We start from the raw sequence: 24,765 nt of genomic DNA, 5'->3' as shown, positions 1-24,765 counted from the left end.
ATTGGACGTCTGTCTGATGTTGCAAGGGCATATACGAAAACTCGCTCATTACGGGCCCAATCAAATTTAATAAACAATGTGTACTTTAGGGATACTGCATTTGACGATGGAATGGAAAATCTAAGTTTTCTTATTTTCATCGGCGGGCTGAGAGAAGTAAGAAGTTTTGCTAGGGAGTGGTAAGCTCCCTATGGAGAGACTACCCAGGGCTTCATGCTGGGCTGGATGTTCATCAGTGACAGTGAAGACCACAAAATAAGACGAGCTCTGACTGTAAAAATTTAACACGATGACTCATCAATAACTAAGGAACAAGCGTTCGAAATAAATTTTTATTGGCTGTACTAAACAGTGTAGTTAATATGAAGCAATAAAAACGGTCATCATCTCTCTGACTCTGATATTAGGCAGACTAAATAATGTTCACAAGCGTAGGAATTACGACAAATCAAGGATCAAGTGAGGCAAGAGGAGACCTGTGATGATGTTGTAATAGACAAATTCAGAAGAAGCCGTGGCAATGTAAAGCAAAAACTTCTGAAAATTTTGCAGGTTCTCAATTTGAAAATGATTTCAAAAGTAACTGAAATCGAATAGGCCTGTGAGTACAAACATTTTATGAACGTCACAGTAATTGAATAATACTGAAAATACATTCCCCACAATTACTTAGTGCAAGTACAATAGCTTTTTAGCAGTATTATTGCAGGTTTCTTTATTATGTTTCATTAACGGAAAAATCCGCTGTCATTTGAAAATACAATCATTATTTGGACGAAGGTATAGATAAGATTCCAGCGTGGCTTAAAGATTGGCAGCTTGCTTCAGATAATCGTAAATTTAAATTTTTACTCTTCACAAAACGCAAAAACCTATTGCGCTATGATAAAAACATCGATGAATCACATCCGGAATCAGTCAGTTCATATATTTACCTGTACACAGCTATTTGTAGGGTATGAAATGGAATGATCACTTAAGTTCAAGCCGGTCGCGGTGGCCGTGCGGTTCTAGGCGCTGCAGTCCGGAACCGCGGGACTGCTGCAGTCGCAAGTTCGAATCCTGCCTCGGGCATGGATGTGTGTGATGTCCTTAGGTTAGTTAGGTTTAAGTAGTTCTAAGTTCTAGGGGACTGATGACCTAAGACGTTAAGTCCCATAGTGCTCAGAGCCACTTAAGTTCAGTTGTGAATAAATCTGGTGGCAAACTTCAGTTCATTGGTGGCATACTGCCAAAGTATACTAAGTCTACAAAGAAGGCTACTCACAAAACACTCCTGCACCCTATTTTAGAATATTGCTTAAGTGTGTGAGACTCATATAGAACAGGAGTAACAGGAGATACTGAACGCATACAGAGAAGAGAAGCACAAATGGTGGCAGGTTTGTTTATTACAAGAGAGGGTGTCCCTGAGATGCTGAAGAACCTGAACTGTTACTCCTGAAGGAAGACGCCAACTATCCTGCGAAAGTCTATGTAAGTGTTGCGGGAACCAGTATTAAGTGAGCATTCCAAGAGTGTCCTACAGCCCCCTACGTAATACTGCTCCCATAGGGAACACAAGGACAAGATTAGACCAATTGCTGTGCACACAGAGTCATTTACGCGCTCATTCTTCCCGCGCTACAAAGTCGAATCTAATGGGGAGATGCCCTTGTAAGTGGTATAATGGGAAGTACACTCAACCAACACACCACAGTGGATTTTTTTACGTAACAGACCAGTTTCGGAGATTTACTTCACTGCTCGGTATCACAATTCTTAATTCATCTAGGATAAGTAATCACCCAGATTTCAAATAATGGAATAATTGTAATGTACACTGAGCTGACAAAAGTCTTGGGATACCTCCTAATAACTTGTCGACCTTCTTTTGCCCGCCGTAGTGCAGCAATTCAATGTGGCATGGACTCAGCAAGTCGTTGAAAGCCCCCTACAAAAATACGGAGTCATGCTGCCTCATAGCCATCCATAATCGAGAAACTGTCACCGGTGCAGGAACTGACCTCTCGGCTATGTCCCAAAAGTGTTCGACGGGATTCAGACCAATCACGAACAAGAGTGCCTCGGTGACATGGCGCGTTATCACCAATAAAAATTCCATCATGGTTTGGGAACATGAAGTTCTTGAAGGGCTGAAAATGGTCTCCAAGTATCCAAATATAATCACTTCCAGTCAATGATTGCTTCCGTTGGACCAGAGGACCCAGTCCACTCTTCTTGAAGACAGCCCACACTGTTATGGAGCCGCCATCAGATTGCCCAGTGCCTTGTTGACATCTTGGGTCCATTGCTTCGTGAGGTCTGCACTAGATTCAAACCCTACTATCAGCTCTTACCAACGGGAATCGGTACTCTTCTGACCAGGCCACGGTCCAACCGATATGGTCACGGGCCCAGGAGAGGCGCTGCAGGTGATGTGCTGTTAGCAAAGACACTCGCGTTGGTCGTCTGCTGCCATAGCCCTTTAACGCCAAGTTCCGAAGCACTTTCCTAATGTACACGTTCGTCGCACGTCCCACATTGATTTCCCGCTTATTTCAGGCAGTGTTTCTTGTCTGCTAGCACTGACAACTCTGTGTAAACGCCGCTGCTCTCGGTCGTTAAGTGCAGACTGTCGGCCACTGCGTTGTCCGTGATGAGATGTAACACCTGAAATTTGGTATTCTTTGCACACTCTTGATATGTGGATCTCGGAATATAGAATAGCCTAAATATTCCCGAAGTGAAATGACCCATGCGTCTATTTCCAACTACCATTCCGCGTTCAAAGTCTGGTAACTCCCGTCGAGCGGCCATAACCGAGTCGGAAACCATTTCACACGAATCACCTGAGTACAAGTGACAGCTGCCCCAATGCACTGTCCTTTTGTACCATGTGTATGCGATACTACCGCCATCTGTATATGTGCATACCGCTATCCCATGACTTTTGTCACTTCAGTGTAAATACAATGTTCGCACCAGCATCCCTGCCTTGTGAACGATATGAAATGTGTATGACCTTGAACAGCAATGCACCAAAACTATAGAACTCGGTCAATTCGCAGGAAAGTCTGAAATGAACGTATTCTATTCTAATTATTGAAGAATGACACCGTATAATGCCGTGTTACTTAATTTGCATCCGTTGGTCCAAATGCCTGAAATACCATGTGATTTGCTAGAGTAAATGTGTGAAAAAAGGTACATAATGTAAGTCTTTATTTCTTAATGTAATGAACTCATTCACATAATAAAGCAGTCTGGAAGACGTAAACAAACTGATAAGTGGAACCTCTATGTGAAAGAACTACTGTGCATATTAATGAAAGGATGCTATCATATATCAGCCGTATACTTGCGAGGAACAACGAGTAACTTTCATCTTCATGTAATTAAGGAAACTAGTAAGTTGATTGTTTGTATTACATATTTCAAACAGATTCTTATAATAACATTGTAATTTTGCTGAATTGTATGTCTAAAACTAAAGAGAGTATTTGTAACTGTAAAATGCGCGTGTCAGTTCAATTGGATGTAATTATTTTCATCAGAAGTTTCGAAAATCTGTAATAAAACGGAAACATTGTTTGGGATGTTATAAAAGAACGGTATTCGCCTCGGTGGGGCACGTTATTGGTCAGTGGTCTTGTGACACACCACCTAAGTCACTGTGTGCAATAAATCTACCATAGGAAGTATACGGGCGTATCTTTCTCTTATTTCACAAATTGGAAATCTTTGGTAAGGTCTTATGGGACCAAACTGCTGAGGTCATCGGTTCATAACCCTACACACTACTTAATCTAACGTAAACTAACCTACGGTAAGGACGACGCACACACCCATGCCCGAGGGAGGACTCGAACCTCCGACGGGGTGAGCCGCAATGACAGTGGCAGGACGCCTCTACCGCGCGCCTACCCCATGCGGCTGTTATTTCACATTACACGCTGTTTGAACCTAAAATGTGAATTCAGTTCTCTCAAGAATTTCAGGACAACGAGCAGATCTCAAGATAAGTAGCCTGGGTTATTGTTTTACACCACCCATACAGACATTTATATTTCATCGAGCTTCTAACTGCAATAACTTTAAGTAAAATTAATTTCATTTTAAAGAAGAAAACATTACGTCGCAACGTTGTTGAAATAGTAGGGAAAGGATTAGGTTGTAACAATTTCCGATTATATACGTAGATGTATATAGGAAGACAACCTTACAATGTCAAGCACGTATTTTTGTGTTGGAAGGAGAGCCATAATTGTTTCCCAATGCCTCGGTATTATGATCCAGGTTCCTTATGTTAGTTATCTGTATCTTACGGGCAAATTTATTCGAAAGGAAGTGCAAATATTCTTTTTTTAAATAGGAACTCCCATTTTTTTAAGGAAGCATGCATACATTATTTAGAAAATTTGGCAGTTTGGTAGGTTACTTTGTTATTATCCGATGATGTTTCGGACCATCATTTACTTCTATGGATGATATTTCAGCTGGGCACCTGCATTAACTTCACTAATCTTTAGCACGCTTTATGCATTTAATGCATGCCTTACGGTCGTAACAAGAGTAGGGTCCTCATTAGTCGGTGACACGGGCAGCGTCATCGTGAGATTGTGAAACTGCGAAAGTCAACTGCCCGAGGGGTTACCGTTCTGTGGGTCTTTGGACATATTATGTTCCCTAGGCTGTGAGCTGGTGGTGGAAATGAAGGAAGTACAGGGACTAGCGACAGTAGACTTGATGGGTTACAAAAAAGGAATGCAGTGTCGCTGTTCACTGGAATACTCTTCTGCCCTGCGTACCACTCCACTAAAGAGTTTTGTCAGTCCTAGGCTACGAACCTAAGCTCACCTCAAATCGAATTTTCATGAGTATTCTGGATGTCTTAGACCAAACATTGACAACACGTGGAAGGAAATGTATGAGTTTTTAAAAAATGGCTCTGAGCACTATGGGTCTTAACTACTGTGGTCATCAGTCTCCTAGAACTTAGAACTACTTAAACCTAACTAACCTAAGGACATCACACACATTCATGCCCGAGGCAGGATTCGAACCTGCGACCGTAGCAGTCGCGCGGTTCCGGACTGCGCGCCTAGAACCGCGAGACCACCGTGGCCGGCTGTATGAGTTTTGCCGGGTTATTATTTTATGTATCCTGTGCCGGACTTTTGGCTTGGAGCGATAGTGCCTGCTAATCTGCCGGATGGAATATCCATTAATTCTGTTTTCAGGTGCACGAGGTACTCACACAAACTATCCGAATGGGAAACAATACATGCTATATGCACAAGTGTTTGTAAAAGATGCCTGTTTAAAGACAAGAATCAAAGTGGGGGCTTATCATAAACCGATAATAATAATAATAATAATAATAATAATAGTTAGTTATAATTATTCTAGATCCTAAATGAATCAAAATACTAAATTATGTTTTTAATTACGCTAGAAACTGTTGTGCTATTGGAAATGTAGCCTCGTAAACAGTTACTGATAGTTGACAATGTAGGCCTTTCGAGATCTTCCTACCCAGAAAAATACGACGCAGTCACCAGGAATAGAACTTCAGACCATCACCTCAGTAGCCAGCAAAGCTAATCATTAAATCACAGGTCAGTTACCTGACTGACGACACGCCTGTGTTTACTCTGCGTGCTTTTCTTGCATGTTTCATTCGTTATCAATGAGGACGTGGAGGGCTGTTGAAGGACTTCGATCTTTTCATCCATATCGCAAATAGCAACGAGGTGGAACGATTTTTAATTTACTTCTGGAAAACGGTTTTCCATCGTTACAGATGAAATTAAACCCTTTCGGCTGGAATGTCGGACCTCGTCTGACACATAGATTTTCTTCTTTTTCTCCAGTCCGAAACTCTATCTCTATTACAGCTTTTTCGCTAGGTGTGATAATCCATGTTTTAACTTGTACTACCAAATCGGACCGTCAGAAAGCACAAGTTGGCTTAAAAAGTTTCATTACTTTTTTGCCTTTATTTTTATTCTCATAATTGATAATGTAACGACGTGTGAAAAGGAAAACTATACTTTAACTGTAAAGGAAACTATGGTTTTGATATAAGTTTACAGATTGGATTTCACATTCCGATACTTTTAGAAGTTGTAAGAGTGGTGAATGCAAAGCCAATGAAAATAAATGAAAGAGGGCTGTTCTTTTATCTTCTTCTTGCACTATCAACTTTGTCATTTGGAGCTCGAGCTTAGCGGGTGTGTCTTAGTTGTAACTATATTTGTTCAATAAAAGTTATTTAAATCTATCTGTTGCGCCGGCTTCATTATTAATTCAAGTCATTACCTTGTCTTTTTATCGTTTATGCTGTTGTCTCCTCAAGTTACAGATAAAAACGGGAGAGATTGGCGGTGGGTTGCTCGGATGCGAACAATCGTACATAATTAGTGATCTTTCGTTAATTATTTTTCAATTAGGTAACGTAATCCACCTAATATATTTATTACGATCACTTCTCGGCTGCATGCAACATTTTGCGATTAAAACGATGCAGGTCTGATCGGTTTCCGTTTCCGAACAGTGACATCTGCCGTCCTACTCACAAGGGAACCTCCCCATCGCACCCCCCTCAGATTTAGTTATAAGTTGGCATAGTGGATAGGCCTTGAAAAACGGAACACAGATCAATCGAGAAAACAGGAAGAAGTTGTGTGGAACTATGAAAAAAATAAGCAAAATATACAAACTGAGCAGTCCATGCGCAAGATAGGCATCATCAAGGAGCGTCTGAGCTAAGGAGCGCCGTGGTCCCGTGGTTAGCGTGAGCGGCTGCTGAACGAGAGGTCCTTGGTTCAAGTCCTCCCTCGAGTGAAAACTTCACTTTTTTTTATCTTCGCAAAGTTATGATCTGTCCGTTCGTTCATTGACGTCTCTATTCACTGCAGTAAGCTTAGTGTCTGCGTTTTGCGACCGCACCGCAAAACCGTGCGATTAGTAGACGAAAGGACGTGCCTCTCCAATGGGAACTGAAAACATTTGATCACAAGGTCATAGGTCAACCGATTCCTCCACAGGAAAACACGTCTGATATATTATATACGACACTGGTGACGGCATGTGAGTCACATGACAGGAATATGTTGTTGACCCACCTAACTTGTACACTTGGCGAATGGATAAAAAGATTCTTCTACCTTGCCCGATTTAGGTTTCCTTGTGGATGTGATAATCGCTCCCAAAAAGTGATGAAAACATAACGGACGGACAGATAATAATTGTCTGAAAATAAAAAATTAAACTTTTCACTCGAGGGAAGACTTGAACCAAGGACCTCTCGCTCCGCAGCCGTTCACGCTAACCACGGGACCACGGCGCTCCTAGGCGCACGTTCTACTAGATGTTGCCTATCTTGCGCATGGACTACTCAGTTTGTACACTTTGCTTATTTTTTTCATAGTTCCACACAACTTCTTCCTGTTTTCTCGATTGATCTGTGTTCCGTTTTTCAAGGCCTATCCACTGTGTCGCCTTTGTGGGGTTGCGATGGGGAGGTTCCCTTGTCAGTGGCCTAATACCACGCAGATCTGCAGATAAAAATAAAGAGGGTGGAGTTCAGTGAGGTAACTTATAATTTCAAAGCAGGGAACTTTGCTGTGACTCGCCCGGGGTTCCCTCCACGTCGCGGCTGTTCTGCTATTCTAAATTGCCTCTTCTGTAAACTATTACATTCTTGCCGCCCCTTTGAGATACGCCTCATCTGGTTCACATGTAGAGATTGGGGGAAACGTTTCAGCCTGCTCTATCTAAGTTTATGCTAAGTGCTTAGATGTATGCAAACAATCGTATCCTTTACGTGTGATTTTTACCTGTTTGAATATGTTAGGCAGAGGGAGCATCCTTCTGGAGGATACTGAGGCTGAAGGAGAGGAGAGCGAGAATAATGATACCTCACTCTTCAGTGGTGTAAGTCCCACTGAGTCTGAAGTTAGTACTGAAAATGACTATGTCTCTGTCCAGTCTGTGGGACATGGAAGGTTTATCATGTTGGTGATCTTACCAAGTTCCGGTATTATGACCTACGACAGCGATTTGCACTACTTCAGTGGGTTCAGACAACAATGGAACTCGAATATTTTCACCGCTGTTTCACGAATGACCTTACTCGAGAAATTGGGAACACAACAGGTGTGTTTGCATCAGAGGCAACACAGAGTGAGAGTGAGAGAGAGCTTTCTTAAGGCCTACGTCACCTTTTGCCGTTCCTAGTAGGTCACGAATCTTTGCTGGTGGTCGGAAGACTTTGTCAATCTTGTGTCGCCTTAACAGTCTCCCTATTTTTGACGACACGTTGCCAGCAAACGGCAGAAAGGCCAGAGCTTGCTTCTCTTCTTCGGGTTGTTCTTCATCTCGGTTCTTGCTGCACTTCTGTTGTCGGAAGGCCCTTTGGATTTGGCGGTTGCCATACCCATTCTTGCGGAATACGGTCTCCAGGTGTTTGAGTTCCGTTGGCAAGTTCTGTTCATCAGAGATCGAGTGTGCTCTATGTACCAAGGTGTTGAGCATTCCATTAAGCTGCGCCGGATGGTGGCAGCTGGAGGCATGTAGGTACAGGTCAGTGTGTGTAGGCTTGCGGTACATACTGTAACCCAGTGAGCCATCAGACCTACGTTCCACTAGGACATCAAGAAAGGGTAGTTTTCCATCTTTCTCAGTCCCCATCGTGAACCGAATGTTACTGTGGACCGAATTGAGATGTTGTAGAAAAATCTGTAGCTGTTCCTGTCCATGTGGCCATATGACGAACGTGTCGTCCACGTAGCGAAAGAAGCATACCGGTTTCAGTTCGGCGGCTTCCAGTGCTTCCTCTTCGAATCTCTCCATGAACAGATTGGCCACCACTGGGGAGAGCGGGCTCCCCATGGCTACTCCGTCGGTCTGCTCGCAGTATTGACCATTGCAGACAAAGTACGTAGATGTTAACACGTGCCTGAACAGTTGTGTCAGTTCAGGCCCGAATTTCTCACTGATTAAGTGGAGAGAATCTTCCAGGGGGTCACGTGTGAATAACGAGACGACATCGAAGCTGACCGTGATGTCGGATTCTTGTACTGTCATCTCCTTCAGGCGGCCAATGAAGTCTGTCGAGTTCGGGATATGGTGCACACATTTCCCTACATAAAGTCTTAGCATGCCCGCTAAGTGCTGCGCCTGAAGGAGATGCTATAAAATTGAGAAGTATTTGTAAGTCTTCATTGGTTTCCTTTTAGGATAGTTATTTAATTAGCCTGGTTTTTCCTTATAGATAATCTGATGATGCCTAACCACAGCGAAAAGCGTCGTTTTTAAATAAAAATAACTTTGCAGCCGTGACTGTTTTATTTTCAACATAACACTGTATATTGTTCAGCTTTACGATTCGTTCATGGGGGAGCCTCAGCCTTTTCACATCCTGTTACTGTACTGAGCCATAAGCAGTGAGTAGCTTCGTGTGATCGCTTTGGGGTAGAGGTGTACAATACATGTTCCACTTTTAACCTGCCAATGCTTGCCTGTTAGCGAGACAGGCAAACCGCCTCACGTTGTCAGCACAATGGGCAGACTGTATTACTCCCATTCAAGCCGAGTTGTGCCCAACACTAACAGGCTAAAGGAGTCTTGATTGCATGCCCGTCTTCCCGCGCTGCTATCCTGCTATCCTGTGTTTATTTTGTACGCTTTCATTGTAGTGTTATGAGTAGGGTTTGGAAGTCGACGAAATTTCTTTTACCTGAGTACCTCAAGAAGAGTCTCAATGCAATATATATTCATTTTGGGGCACTGTATGCCAGAAAATGGTGGATTTTATTTGTCCTTTTCGGCGTATTTCAGACTTATTTACTTATACCGTTATGACCGGTTTTTTCTGCAACCTCATCCTCTTTCGGCTAATACTGGCTATTCTCAGTTCGAACCATCGTCAGGTCACCACTAATACACGTTTTCTGTATCAAGCAGAATCATTTCTGAAAGTCGGGATCCTTTGCACCTAAGAACCTGAGGATGTCTATTATACCGCAAAGCCGACTAAAGTCCAGCCAAATATGACCCCAGTTATAACAATTTCATTGCTTTTTCCAGGGTGTGAATTGCGAACTCGTTGAATTGAATTTAAGTGGCCAAAATAGTTCATTCTAAATTCTCCAAAAGCATTTTAGCAAACACGAAGTTCGTTATTCTTATTATGTCGATCTAAAAAGAAGAAGCTTTTCTTTCATACTAAGCTTTCTTTGCACTACATTGCGTACCACCAGAATGTAGTTTCTAATGTCCACTGATCCATATTTTTCTCCTCTTTCAATCATGTTTGCCCCAAATTTAGAAAGCCTGTATACTGTTAAATGGCCTCAAGTCCTCACCAGACATTTCCACACACTTGTCAGCTACTGAGTTTCTCTTTCGAAATTTTTATACCAGATGTTCCCGAATGAGTATTTAGTAGCATTTTATGCATTTTCCATTGTGAGACACCCATCAAATTATTTGAAGCTGCCTCATGAATACGAGATAACTTTTCCCCTGCTGGACTTGGGCTATGTTTAGTGACTGGTATACGAGGTGCTACAATAAAGTAATGAGACTTATTTTCTTTGCAAGATGTGGCAACCCTGCAGGATTGTGTAGGCACAATGTCTTTGACCTAGGTCTATAAGCTGCTTCTAGTCCAAGCAGCACATCGATGCAACTGCTCAATCGTGAGTTGTGCTGTAATAAGTTAATACGTGTTTGTGTCTCTCGTCACGGAAATGGAACCGCATATACTGCGCAACGGTATGCCATTTCTTTTTGCGTTAAATTGTTTGAAAAAGCGACGACAACCTATGGTAACCTTCAGAAGGCTTTTGGAGCGGAGGTTATGTCAAGAGTCAAGTTTTTCGTTGGCATAAAATGTTTCGTGAAGGCAGAACGAATGTTGAAGATGAAGACCGCAGTGGACGACCATCAACCTCACGGACGGATGTCAATTTGGCCAGGGTGCATGAACTCGTACGATCTGATCGAAGATTATCCGTGAAAATAATTGCAGAAGAACTGAACATAAATCGAGAAACAGTTCGTCTAATAATAACTGAAAATCTTGGTATATAAATATTAGTGCAAAAATGGTCCCCAAAAATCTCATACCACAGCAGCGAGAAACACGGAAAAATGTGGCAACCGATCTATTAGTGCAAACGGAAATCAATCCAGAATTGTTGAACCGTGTTATCACTGGTGATGAAAGTTGGTTTTTTCAGTACGATCCACTGACAAAACGACAAAGCTCGCAATGGTGCTCAAAGGGATCACCTAGACCAAAAAAAGCTCGCTTGTCAAAGTCAAAAGAGAAATGCAGGCTTGTGTGCTTCTTTGATTCCATGGGAATTGTTCATAAAGAGTGGGCGCCTCCTGGACAAACAGTTAACCAATATTACTACAAATAAATTTTAGAAAGACTTCGTAAAAATAGTTCTTCGTGTCCGTGCCAACATTGCTGACAATTGGATTCTGCATCACGATAATGCGCCATCCCATACTGATCTGTCAGTACAGCAATTTTTAACCTCAAAACAAAAAATGGTTCAAATGGCTCTGAGCACTATGGGACTTAACATCTGAGGTCATCAGTCCCCTAGAACTTAGAACTACTTAAACCTAACTAACCTAAGGACATCACACACATCCATGCCCGAGGCTGGATTCGAACCTGCGACCGTAGCGGTCGCGCGGTTCCAGACTGAAGCGCCTAGAACCGTTCGGCCACAACGGCCGCCCTCAATACAAATTTCAGTACTACCACAGCCACCTTATTCACCAGATATCGCTCCGTGCGACTTTTTTCTATTTCCAAGAGTCAAAACGGCGGTCAAGGGACACCATTTTCAAACAACACAAGATGTCCAAAAAGCTTGGACGAGGGTCTTGGAGGATATGACAGAAGATGAATTTCAGAAATGTTACCATCAATGGCAGAAGCTCTGGAAAAAGTGTGTGCAATCAGAAGGGAACTACTTTGAAGGAGACAACGCTAAACTTGACTAAAACAGTAAGCAACATTTTTTTCACACCAGTCTCATTACTTTATTGTCGCACCTCGTATATACCGAAATTCTTAATTTCTCCTCAATGTCCTCTAAATTTGGTGTGTTCATTTTGCTGCCGAGCTGCAGTAAAACTAGCTGAGCAAACGTGTACGCACCTGGTCACGCTCGATTGATAATGCAAGCGGCAGGCTGAGCTGCTTTAACGGTTGCAGCGGAGATAGGGACAGGCAAGCTGGAAGGACACTTTGTACACCTACGCTTTGGCGTACCTGCCGTCGCCTTCAACTACGAACGCCGCCATGCCTCCCGTGGCGTGTGCGCCTCTTCTGTGGCAGGTCTGCACCACGAGTCGCATGTAGGACACCAGGAAGTGTTTCTCCATGTTCACATACTTGTTACGGTCAGGCAGGACGAACTCCTTGCGATCACCTAAAGCATTTCGGTGTATTAAGCGCCGTTACATCAAACCAATCATTTTACGATTCCGTTTGAATACGAGAAAGCCCACTATGAAATGAGTACTCACCGAATTTCGCTATAATTGAAGCAGCGTAGTCCCATATTCCGCAATTCAGCCCTAGAGAATGCTCTCTCAACTCATAAAGTATTACTTCCATCTCAAAAGACGACAGAATATTTTCTATTAAGACACATGCTTTAATGGTACCTGCAAAATGGCGCAGACATCACACAATAATTTCTAGCAATATAAGCAATATGGGTTAAAACTTAAAAATCATGCTTTTAAATTTTTGTAACTTACCTCGTGGTATTCGCAGAGCATCCTGGGCCCATACAAATATTTCGTTCCAGAGCCGCGCTTCGAAAGCGCCTTCAACTTTTGACAGATAGAAGAATGGTCCACTCTGATTAGCAGCGAGGATGTGACCGCAGTGAAACATCAAGAGAGCGAAATCGAAAACAGCCCCCGGCACCTCTTTGCCATCTACCTGTTTTTAAAATAAGTAAACTACATTATTGTTTCCAAGCGATCTTACACACATAGACGCAGTTCAGAACAATAATATCTTTATTAGGCTTCACATATTTCCATAGAGTTTCTGAAAACTTTAGAGTATTATTCAGAGCTTACTTGCAGCTTCAGTTTCACAAGTGGTTTACAATATGAACGGTTTCACTCCATAATTACCATCTTCAGGTCTTTCACATTATTTTGCGGATCACCCACCTAACTCTACTTTGTACGTCTTAAGCAATTTCAAGTGCTACTATTCGCAGATGATTTGTGATCACAGACAACACACAATGGAGTAAGTAACATGAAGTATATATTTCAACCAGATATATTGCATTTTTATAGGGTGACACAAACCTTTGACGTCAATTCACTGTCATTAAACTTTGAAAAGACCCACTATATGCAGTTCAGAACTTCCAAGAGATTTCCTTCTGGTGTGTGCATAAAATACGATGACATGGAAATAGGAGAAGTTGAGAGTGTAAAATTCTTGGGATTACAACTTGGTAATAAATTCAGTTGGGAGCATCATACTAACGAACTGCTAAAGCGCCTAAACAAGTCTGTGTTTGCAATGCGAATGATGTCAGACATAGGAGATATAAATATAAAAAACTGGCATATTTTGCTTATTTTCACTCCATTATGTCATATGGTATCATACAGGGCGATTCAAAAAGAATACCACAACTTTAAAAATTTGTATTTAATGAAAGAAACATAATATAACCTTCTGTTATACATCATTACAAAGAGTATTTAAAAAGGTTTTTTTTCACTCAAAAACAAGTTCAGAGATGTTCAATATGGCCCCCTCCAGACACTCGAGCAATATCAACCCGATACTCCAACTTGTTCCACACTCTCTGTAGCATATCAGGCATAACAGTTTGGATAGCTGCTGTTATTTCTCGTTTCAAATCATCAATGGTGGCTGGGAGAGGTGGCCGAAACACCATATCCTTAACATACCCACATAAGAAAAAATCGCAGGGGGTAAGATCAGGGCTTCTTGGAGGCCAGTGATGAAGTGCTCTGTCACGGGCTGCCTGGCGGCCGATCCATCGCCTCGGGTAGTTGACGTTCAGGTAGGTTTCATAACCAACCTTTTTCGTAGGACTCTCCATACAGTTGATTGTGGAATTTGCAGCTCTCTGCTAGCTCTGCGAGTCGATTTTCCTGGGCTGCGAACAAGTGCTTGCTGGATGCGTGCTACATTTTCATCACTCGTTCTCGGCCGTCCAGAACTTTTCCCTTTGCACAAACACCCATTCTCTGTAAACTGTTTATACCAACGTTTAATACACCACCTATCAGGAGGTTTAACACCATACTTCGTTCGAAATGCAAGCTGAATAACTGTTGTCGATTCACTTCTGCCGTACTCAATAACACAAAAAGCTTTCTGTTGAGCGGTCGCCATCTTAGCATCAACTGACGCTGACGCCTAGTCAACAGCGCCTCAAGCGAACAAATGTACAACTAAATGAAACTTTATAGCTCCCTTAATTCGCCGACAGATAGTGCTTAGTTCTGCCTTTTGTCGTTGCAGAGTTTTAAATTCCTAAAGTTGTGGTATTCTTTTTGAATCACCCTGTATTTTGGGGTATATCCACAAACAGACAAAAAATTTTTAGAGTACAGAAGCGTATAATAAGAGTAATGAGTAGCGTAAATCCAAGAACATCATGTCGAAACCTATTCAAAGAATTGGGCATATTAACCACAGCTTCTCAGTATATATATTCCTTAATGAAGTTTGTTGTAAATAATACATCTCTTTTTCCAACTAATTGGTTAGTACACAGTATCAATACTAGGAATAAGAACAATATACATAAAGATTTAAAATCACTTACTCTTGACCAGAAAGGAGTCCAGTATTCAGCGACGCATATTTTCAATAAGTTACCAGCAACCATTAAGAGTTTAGTTTCAGACAAGACACAATTTAAACGTAATTTAAAAGAATTTTTGGTGGCCAACTCCTATTCCATCCATGAGTTTCTCAACAAGTGCAGTAGACCATTTGAATGAAAATTTATTATAGTTTAATTTTTGACATTACTTGGTTGTAACAGCCAAGAAACTACCTACTGTGTGAATGATGGATCTGTGGAAAGCAGATGTAAGTCTTAAGTATGTAAATAGTGGAAGTTTAATTTTAAATCTTGTACATAATCTGACTGTTCTTAACTGAGGATCACTGAAATGAATAATTTACTTTAATTTTTGACAATACTTGGTTGTAATAGCCAAGAAACTAGCAAATGTCTGAGTGATGGATTTAATGAAAGCAGATGTAAGCATTAAACCTGTAAATATTAGAAGTTTAAATTTAATTCATGTACATAATTTTACTGTTTATTGACTGCGGATCATAAAAATTAATGAAACTCAAGTTTTTCTAGTTACATTTTTGTAATGTGTTTATCTGACATGTTCGACACCCAGGAGGATTCCCTCTTTTATGGGTCTATGGAATGGACAATTAATCTAATCTAATCTAATCTAAGAATGAACTCCCAAACTGCGATTATAGTTCCGCATAATGCTGTAGAAAACTTCAGGACAAATGAAAATTCGTGTCGGGCTGAGAATCGAACACTATTTCTCGCTTGTCGCGAGCGGTCAGTTCAACCATTTCGGCTATCCGAGCACGTTTCCAGAAGCGGCCCTCATCTCTATTTGTACTGGTCTCTACTCCCTGTCGATCGTCAATGCAGTGTATCAGACACTGTAAGGCATTATTTTACGCGACAGCTAGCCGAGAAGCGAAAATAATGTCTCATCCTATGCGAGAATCAATAATGCAAGCATAAGGGACAGTAGACACCAGGACAAATGGAAATATACGTGGATAGCCGAAGTCGTTAAAGCGGCCGCTCGCGATAAGCGGGAAATCCGGTTTTGAGTACCGGTATGGCACAAAAATTCGTTTGTTCTGAAACATTCCACAGTTGATACGGAACACTAATCACAGTTTTCGAGTTCATTCTCCGTTGAATGCGGCTGTTGATCGTCAACGTAGTGTCTCAGACACTGCACTATAATAATTTAATATCAATATTATACAGACGTTAGAAGATGCTAAATTAAGGACTTTGAAATATTTTCGCTATGTCGTGTCCAACTTCTTGTAGATACTAGTCGGATATAATTTTTTATCTGTATTATGTGATATGGAAAAGGCTTTATTACTGCTATAAGTTGCGATTATAAAAAAAAATCAGTTCTGATCTGTTGGTAGACAAGGATGATATATGTGGCTTTGCTAGGCACGTTCTGAAATACAAGGGTAATCCCAAAAGTAAGGTCTCCTTTATATGTACGTTGACCGGTTTATTTCTACAATGGTTTACATCAGTTTACAGCTTGAACATTTAGCTATTTTTCGACATAATCACCATTTCTGTCGATGTATTTTTGTAGACGCTGTGGCAGCTTTTGTATGCCCATGTCATACCAGCTCGCCGCCATGCTGTTCAGAAAGTTATAAACCTGTTCTTCCACCTCGTCGTCGGAGCTGAATCGCTTTCCGGCCAAATGTTCTTTTAACCTAGGTTACAGGTCATAGTCACTGGGCGCCAAGTCAGGACTATAGGGCGGGTGATTATGTTCCACTGAAAGTGTTGCAAGAGAGCAACGGTTTGCCGAGCGATGTGTGGGCGAGCGTCGTCATGGAGAATGTGTACGCCCTTGCTCAACATTCCTCTTCTCTGGTTCTGAATTGCCCGTTTGAGTTTTTTCAGAGTCTCACAGTACCTCTCAGCGTTAATTGTGGTCCCAGAAATTCAGCTCCGACGACGAAGTGAAAGAAGAGGTTCATAACTTTCTGAACAGCATGGCGGCGAGCTGGTATGACATGGGCATACAAAAACTGCCACAGTGTCTACAAAAATGCATCGACAGAAACGGTGGTTATGTCGAAAAATAGCTAAATGTTCAAGCTGTAAACTGATGTAAACCACTGTAGAAATAAACATGTCTATGTACTTATAAAAAATGGGAGACCTTGCTTTTGAGATTTCCCTCGTACATTCCTGAAAAAAAATATACATGTAAGGCTTAAAAAAACGAAGTCCCACGAAGAAAAATACGGATGAAACAGAAATAGGCTCTGCTGGACATGTACAGACAAACAAATTACCATTTCAGAAAAATTGGATGTTTTAGTCAAGAGAAATAGCTTCTCAAACTGAGCAACTCAATAGCGCGTTGGTCCGTTTCTGGCCCTTGGGAAGGCTTTTATTCGGATTGAAATTGATTGACGGAGCTGTTGGATGTTCTCCAGAGGATATCGTGTAAAATTCTGTCCAACTGGTGCATTTGATCGTCAAAATCCCCGAAACTGATTAGAGGACCCTGGAAATAATGCTCCAAATGTTCTCGGGTAAAGGTCCGTCGACCTGGCGAGCTAAGGTAGCGTTTGTCAAGCAAGAAGGAAGCAGTTGAAATTGTAGTGTTGGCAGTTAGCCAACACTACGCACACTACTTGAGAGAGGAGGCCGAATGCACGCCTTAAACTCACGCAGGCTGGCGTGAGGTCTGAAACAGGATACGTAATGAATGCTATAAAGAAAAGTACGTAGCTGCTGGAATACTTAACTTTAATCCATCATTTGTATACATCGTTCTTGATAAGACATGCTTCATACGATAACTATCAATTGCTACGGCGCCTTGCTAGGTCGTAGCCATTGACTTAGCTGAAGGCTATTCTAACTATCTTCTCTGCAAATAAACGAGGCTTCGTCAGTGTGGCATCGCTAGCTAAGTCGTCCGTACAACTGGGGCGAGTCTAGTAAGTCTCTCGAGACCTGCCGTGTGGTGGCGCTCGGTCTGCGATCACTGACAGTGGCGACACGCGGGTCCGACATGTACTAATGGACCGCGGCCGATTTAAAGCTACCACCTAGCAAGTGTGGTGTCTGGCGGTGACACCACAGAAATTCACTGGCCAGGGGGACCCATCACTGAAAACAATTCTAGACAAGGAGATTTTAGGCCGAAGAAGTGTCTGGAGACGCCCCGGACAGCGGTGGGATACCAAACTGCCAGGAAACCAGGAGTGGTGGTCTGGGGTGCCACTTCTTTTCATAGCAGGACTCGTTTGGTTGTCATCCGCGGCACCCTTACAGCACAGCGGGCTTACATTTCAGCAAGATAATACACGCCTGCCCATGACGAGAGTTTCAACTGCTTGTCTTTGTGGTTGCCGACACCTAACTTCGCCAACAAGGTCGCCGGATGTCTGCCCCATTGAGGACATTTGGAGCATTATGGGCAGGGCCCTTCAACCATCTCGAGATTTTGACTAATGCTCTACCTGCACAGAATTTCGCACCATATCCCTCAGCAGGATATACAACAATTTTCAATTAATTCCAAGCCGAATATCTGCTTGCATACTTGCCAGAGGTGGACCAACGCGTTATTGACTTGCTCAATTTGTGAAGCTCTTTTTCGTGAATGAATGACCCAATTTTTCTGAAGTTGCAATCATTTGTTTATCTGTACATGTTCATCACATCTATCGATTTCCGTTCCATTCAGGTAATTTCTTTGTGGTGAGTCGGAATTTTTTTTTTTTTTTTCCTCAGAGTGTATTACAGCACAATAACCTTCAGCTAACACTGCCGAACTGATGCTCCAGTATATATGCACGTGGGATATGTTAATTAAAATTTCATTCTTGCGAACTGATTTTCGGTATTCTCGACACGGAGAAAGGTATTTCTTCATGTAAAGATTATCATAGCTGTTGGGGCGTGTCTAAAGCAACATCAGCTTTCGAGGTGGATATCGCAACACAGCATCCCCGTCGGATGGGCACGTGCAGCTGATCGACATCTTTTAGACTTCGAGAAAAGTCGAAACATTGGCGTGAGGGACATGGGACTACGACACATCACACAGACATTTGACTGCAGAGTAATGATTAGGGAACCAGTGGTAACGAATTGGGCTCGGGACAGTAATATGACAAGAGAAATAGGCATGTACCCTTCCAGAAGGAGTACGTCACGACAAGACCCTAGACCTGTCTGTGGCGCGAGCAGAGGCAACACGCTGGGTGTTACTACGAACAGTCGAAAAGACATTACTGAAAGATAGGATGAAATCTCGAGTTGTCATATAATATTTACTCTAGACGTCCTACAGCAGACAACAGAGACGTGCGTGATGTAGGTACAGAGTCAAAGAGGATTGTACGTACAATTTTGTGGTGTCCAGCGATGAGTCTCGCTTCTACGAGGGGGTTCAGTAAGTAACGCAACACTTTTTTTTCTGAAACCAGGTCGATTTTATTCAGAATTCCAATACACCATAGTATTCCCCACTCTCTTGGCTACGAAGCCCTATTTTTCAAAATAATCTCCGCCCAATGCCACGGGCTTAGGCCACCTCGCTGGGAGGGCCCTTGTGCCCACGTGGTGTCACTCTACTGGTCGACGTCGGAGCCAACGCCTTGCAGCATCAATAACCTGCCATCATCCAAGAACTGCTTCCTGCGGAGTGCATCCTTCATTGGGCCAAACAGAAGGTTCAAGTGGTTCAAATGGTTCTGAGCACTATGGGACTTAACATCTGAGGATATCAGTCCCATAGAACTTAGAACTACTTAAACCTAACTAACCTAAGGACATCACACACATCCATGCCAGATGCAGTATTCGAACCTGCGACCGTAGCGATCGCGCGATTCCAGACTGAAGTGCCTAGAACCGATCGGCCACACCGGCCGGCCAAACATAAGGAAGTCGGAAGCTGCGAGATCCGGGCTCTATGGTGGATGAGGAAGAACAGTTCAATCAAGCTTTGTGAGCTCCTCTCGGGTGGCAAGACTTATGTGAAGTCTCCCGTTGCATTGGAGAAGGAGAAATTCGTTTGCATTTTTGTGGTGACGAACACACTGAAACCGTTTATTCAGTTTCCTAGGGGTAGCACAATTCACTTCATAGTTGATCGTGGCACCATGAAGGAGGACATCAAACAAAATAATCCCTTTAGAGTGCCAGAAGACCATTGGCGTGACTTTACCAGCTGAAGGTACGGCACGAATCCGCCCGGTGGATTAGTGTGGAGGTCCAGTGTGCCAGCCAGCCTGTGGATGGTTTTTAAGGTGGTTTTCCATCTGCCTCGGCGAATGCGGGCTGGTTCCTCTTATTTCGCCTCAGTTACAGTATGTCGGCTATTGCTGCCCAAACACTGTCTCCACGTATGCGTACACCATAATTACTCTACCATGCAAACATTTGGGGTTACACTCGTCTGGCATGAGACGTTCCCAGGGGGAGGGGGGGGGGGTCTACTGGGTACCGAACCGCACAATATAATAACCCGGGCTTCGGTGTGGGGCGGGTGGAGTGCTGTGACCTTTGTGGGGTCTTGACACTACGGTGGGACGAAGTCTCTCCGTCGTTTCTAGGTCCCCGGTTCAATACACAATACACACACCTCAACTGGTGGACGAGTGTGTCACCACTACCAACAGAGACGTCGGTTTTTCATTGCCAGTTCTCTGTAGACAATTTGCAAGCGCCTATAAACATCTGCGATGCTCTGATTTCTCGCCAAAAGAAACTCTGTGCCAGCTCTCTGTTTGGAATACACCTCCGTTACAGACGCCACTTTGAAGGTTACTTATAGCGCCGCCATCAACCGAAACGTCGTGGCACTGGAACAGCTGAAGCGGGATTATTCCCCCATGTCCCACGACAAATTCCACGTTTTTTTAAACGAAATTCGACGAGAAAGAAAGTGTACTGCGTTAATTATTGAACGTCTCTCGTATTTCTGGTGATCACATTGACGCTAACTTGTCTATAGACAGTATGTTGGAAGGTCAAAATAAGCATCGACTTTCGAGATCCATCCCTGTCCTAAGTACCTGGCTAGCGGCTTTTCATGCTACGGTCAGTAATTTCCGAGAAAATCAGTGTTGAAGCTGTGCGCTTATTTCCTACACCCATAACGCTAAGCACCATTCAGCCACGCGAGCACAGCGCAGCGACTACGGTTCGCGGTTATCACGATGGCCGTGCGACTTCAGATCCTATCCCGTGTAATTTTACTCTATTTCATCGAAGAGAATATCATTAAGTGAAGGGCTTATCTCAATAGTGGTACAAGTCCATTTTTGTTCATATTGAGATACAGAGTCCTAAAGTTAAATGAGCGCTCAAAAATCTGCAGTTGAACCTTTCTTTCTGTATGTTTGGCTCATTAATTTCAGAAGCACTATAGACAGAAAAGTGGAGGTAATGGACTTGTACCAGTTTTGAAATAAGCCCTTCAAATAATATACGTCAAGCTAAATTACAATCTGCTAACTAAAATAGTGGCCAGTAGAAAAATTTATTTGACAACAAACTAAAACACATACATACATAATACATCAACAAAAGAGAACTACAGTTACAATTAATAATACTACGTTCACTCAAGCGCAGTGTCGATAATTCCTAGGCATCTCCGATGCATGTTTGAAACTAAGCTTTCCGCATGTTCACGTGGAAGAGACCTCCAAAAGTGTCGAATTTGCGTTGACCGCTGTTTCAAAGTGAGGGTATCTTGCCCTTGACGTAATGTTGAAAATGGGTTTCCCGAAAAGAGGTTAATACTCATTTTTTCACACTTTTGGAGCCTCTTTGCCGATTGAGCCACGGTCTTCAAAACCATCCACGTTTTTAACCAATTTATAGCATGTTACCCACTTTTGTACAAATGATTTTATTTCCTCATATTTAGACTCTGCGGTATGACTCACTTTAGGACCCTTGGGGTGGCTGCAGAGTAGCACAGTCTGAAAACGCGACGAGTAAACTGCACTTATGGTTGTTCTTGTGTATCTCAGTCAAGAACTGAAAGTAAACTAACGCTTTATGGACATTGCGTTATGGACAACGTTTCCTCGATTGGGCTGTGAAAGAACTAAGGCGATATCTTTTACCAACTGTGTGTAATGCTGACCAAGCTCTTACTAAACAGAATATATTCAAGAAACAGTCATTTTAGACGTAGTAATTTCCTTAATCATTCCATAATTACAGCAAACTTTCTTCAAATGTGTGTAGGGTTTGTGGTTCCCAGTTAAAATCCCACGTATACAGGCAACCTTTGCTTCCTGCGTTTCCTAGACGTGACCTTGCCTCTTGACGTCCTTTCTCCCTCGAGGACCTGACGGAGTTTCCAGGCTGTGTTAACCGCCAGATGGCGTTTGTTGCCAGCATCTGTTGTTCGCAACGCATCTTCAATGCAGTGTGTGCCAAAAGAACACAGAGAAGTGGAAGAAGCAAGCTTTTCTACAAAAAACCAGATTAAAAAAGATGTATCAGAAGTGGAGAAGTGTAATAAGCAATCGAAGGGTGAACTCACTAAAGCCTGACATATACTATTGAATGACATTTTGTAACATGAAATTGAAAAGAAAGATACTTGGGGAGAATTTGAATTTGTACCGCCAACGTGGTAGCCAGAAACCTTAGCCGCTGCGATACGTTCGCTTGGTCGAAATACACTGAAAAGAAATCGCAATACAAAAAAACCATTCATGTACAGTTATGAACTTTCGGGAATACATTTGCCTAGGTAACATATTTAAGTGATTAACAGTTCGAGATCACAGGTTAATGTAAGCGTGAGATAAACAATTGCAAACGTGAAATCCTGGTACATTAACAACCCGTGCAGCCGACAGAATGTTGAATGCAAGCATTCAGATGTGCGTACTTTGTATTGTGCAGGTGCCGGATGTTTATTTGTGGGACGCAGTTCCATGCCTATTGCACTTGATCGGTCAATACAGGGATGGTTTATGCTGGTTGTGGATGACGCTGGAACTGTCATCCGCTGACGTTCCATATACGCTCTCAATTGGAGGCGGATCTAGTGAACGAGGAGCCGAGGCAACACGCCGACACTCTGTACAGCTCGATCGGTTACAACAGCGGAGTATGGGCGAGCGTTATCTTGTTGGAAAACATCTCTTAGACTGCTGTCCATGGATGACAGCACAACAGGTCGAATCACCAGACTGAAGGACAAATTTGCACTCAGGGTGCGTCGGATAGCCACGAGGGTCCTCCTGCTGTCATACGAAGTCGCTTCCCAGTCTGTAACTCCACGCATAGGTCCAGTGTGTCTAGCTTCGTTTTAACCAAAACACGGCCATCGCTGGCACAGAGGCAAAACCAGCTTTCATCAGAAAACACAACAGACCTTCACCCTGCCCTCCAATAAGCTCTCACTTGACACAACTGAAGTCATAAATGGCGGTCGTTTGGGGTCAGTGGAATGCACGATACAGGGCGTCTGATTCGGAGCTGTCCTTGAAGTAACCGATTTGTAGCAATTCGTTGTCTCACTGTAGTGGCAGCTGCTTCTCAGATTGCTGCTGCAGATGCAGTACGATGCGTCAGAGCCATAAGCCAAACACGATGGACTTTCCTCTTGGTAGTGCCACGTGGCCGTCCAGAGCCAGGTCTTCTTGCGACCGTACAATCTCGTGGCTACCGCTGCCGGCAGTCACGTACAGTGGATACATTCTTGCCAAGTCCTTCTGCAGTATCACAGAGGGAACATCCAGCTTAGCATAGTCCTATCACACGGCGTCGTTGAAACTGAGGTGTTGATAATGGCGTCTTTGCCGCCTTAAATACGTTCTTGACTAACACCAGCTCACCGTGTCGAACCTCAAAGTGGTAACCCTCATGACCGTTAGAGTGTATATGTAAAGAAAACCTCATTTGCATCCTGACAGTGGTGCTACTATCGCCAGTCTTGTGTGACTGCCGCGAAGTTTGAAAAGACATCATTTTCCAGAAGCAGAAACACGTCTATCAACCTCCTTTATGTCGCACAACTCCTCTTGGTGTTGCGATTTTATTTTCCGTCAGTGTGTGATTAACGTTACAAATATAGGTTACTCGCACATCGATTTTTTTTTTTTTTTTGAAAACTAAGGACCGTCGCATGAAAAGCCACTGACAAGGTACTCAGAACAGGTTCCTCTACAACCCTAGACTCACCAACACCCACCATTCGTTGCTATGTGGCAGAAACGGAGAGTCGTACTGGCATATACTTTATGACCCAGCACCAAAAAGCAAATTCCAGCAAGAAATGGCAAGATACCGCACTGAAATTCACGCCACAATCGCCTTCAGGAATGTACGAGTTCTTGACTGACCTGTCTGGTTCCGACTTGTCACCCATAGAGGACATCGGAAATGCGATGGGAAAACTCATACGTTTATACCAGACTCGGAGCAGGAGCGTCTGTTTCAGACATCGCTTAAATTCCTCAAGATGACATATGAATGCTGTTTGGTTCTATGCCATTATGAATACAAGAGTATATTCATATCCGTTGGGTTCACAACTCATACTGATGTTTATAACAGACGTAAGTAATGAAATGAATGAAATTTCAACCATTTAATACCAGGTATGTGGTGAATATTTCTACAAAATTTAATAAATATCGAATTTATACTTCTAGGTGTGACATTTTCCGTTTCTGCCGGTGTGTTTTCTGCAGCTGATGGTCTACAGATCATAGCCCAGTGAAAATCACATTTCATGAAATCAGCTGCCGTTAAAAACATTTACTATTGCGACCAGTTAAGATTATCACAAATAACCACTGAAGACCTCCTGCCCTTGGTGACAATCAAAACATGAATCGAAACGTGAGAATTTCCGTAGCAACTGATGGTGATACAATATGAGTTTCGACTGGTAGAAAATGGATATTCCAGGCGG

The 24,765-nt window shown here is 42.8% G+C and overlaps 1 protein-coding gene across 1 annotated transcript in view; it reads right to left on the bottom strand.

The window, feature by feature from the left end:
• LOC126412927 (malate synthase-like) overlaps window positions 1–24,765 on the bottom strand; it is a 209,713-nt gene that overhangs the window by 32,168 nt on the left and 152,780 nt on the right. Inside the window, exons 4-6 of the mRNA XM_050082816.1 lie at window positions 12,781–12,967; window positions 12,544–12,684; window positions 12,287–12,446 (exon numbers count right to left, since the gene is read on the bottom strand). Coding sequence (XP_049938773.1) covers window positions 12,287–12,446; window positions 12,544–12,684; window positions 12,781–12,967 — 488 coding nt within the window. The remainder of the gene's footprint in view (window positions 1–12,286; window positions 12,447–12,543; window positions 12,685–12,780; window positions 12,968–24,765) is intronic.

The sequence above is a fragment of the Schistocerca serialis genome, chromosome 7, assembly GCF_023864345.2.
Source record: "Schistocerca serialis cubense isolate TAMUIC-IGC-003099 chromosome 7, iqSchSeri2.2, whole genome shotgun sequence".
NCBI lineage: Eukaryota > Metazoa > Arthropoda > Insecta > Orthoptera > Acrididae > Schistocerca > Schistocerca serialis.
The sequence above is the reverse complement of the archived record's forward strand: the minus strand, read 5'-3'. Positions and strand labels throughout refer to the sequence as shown.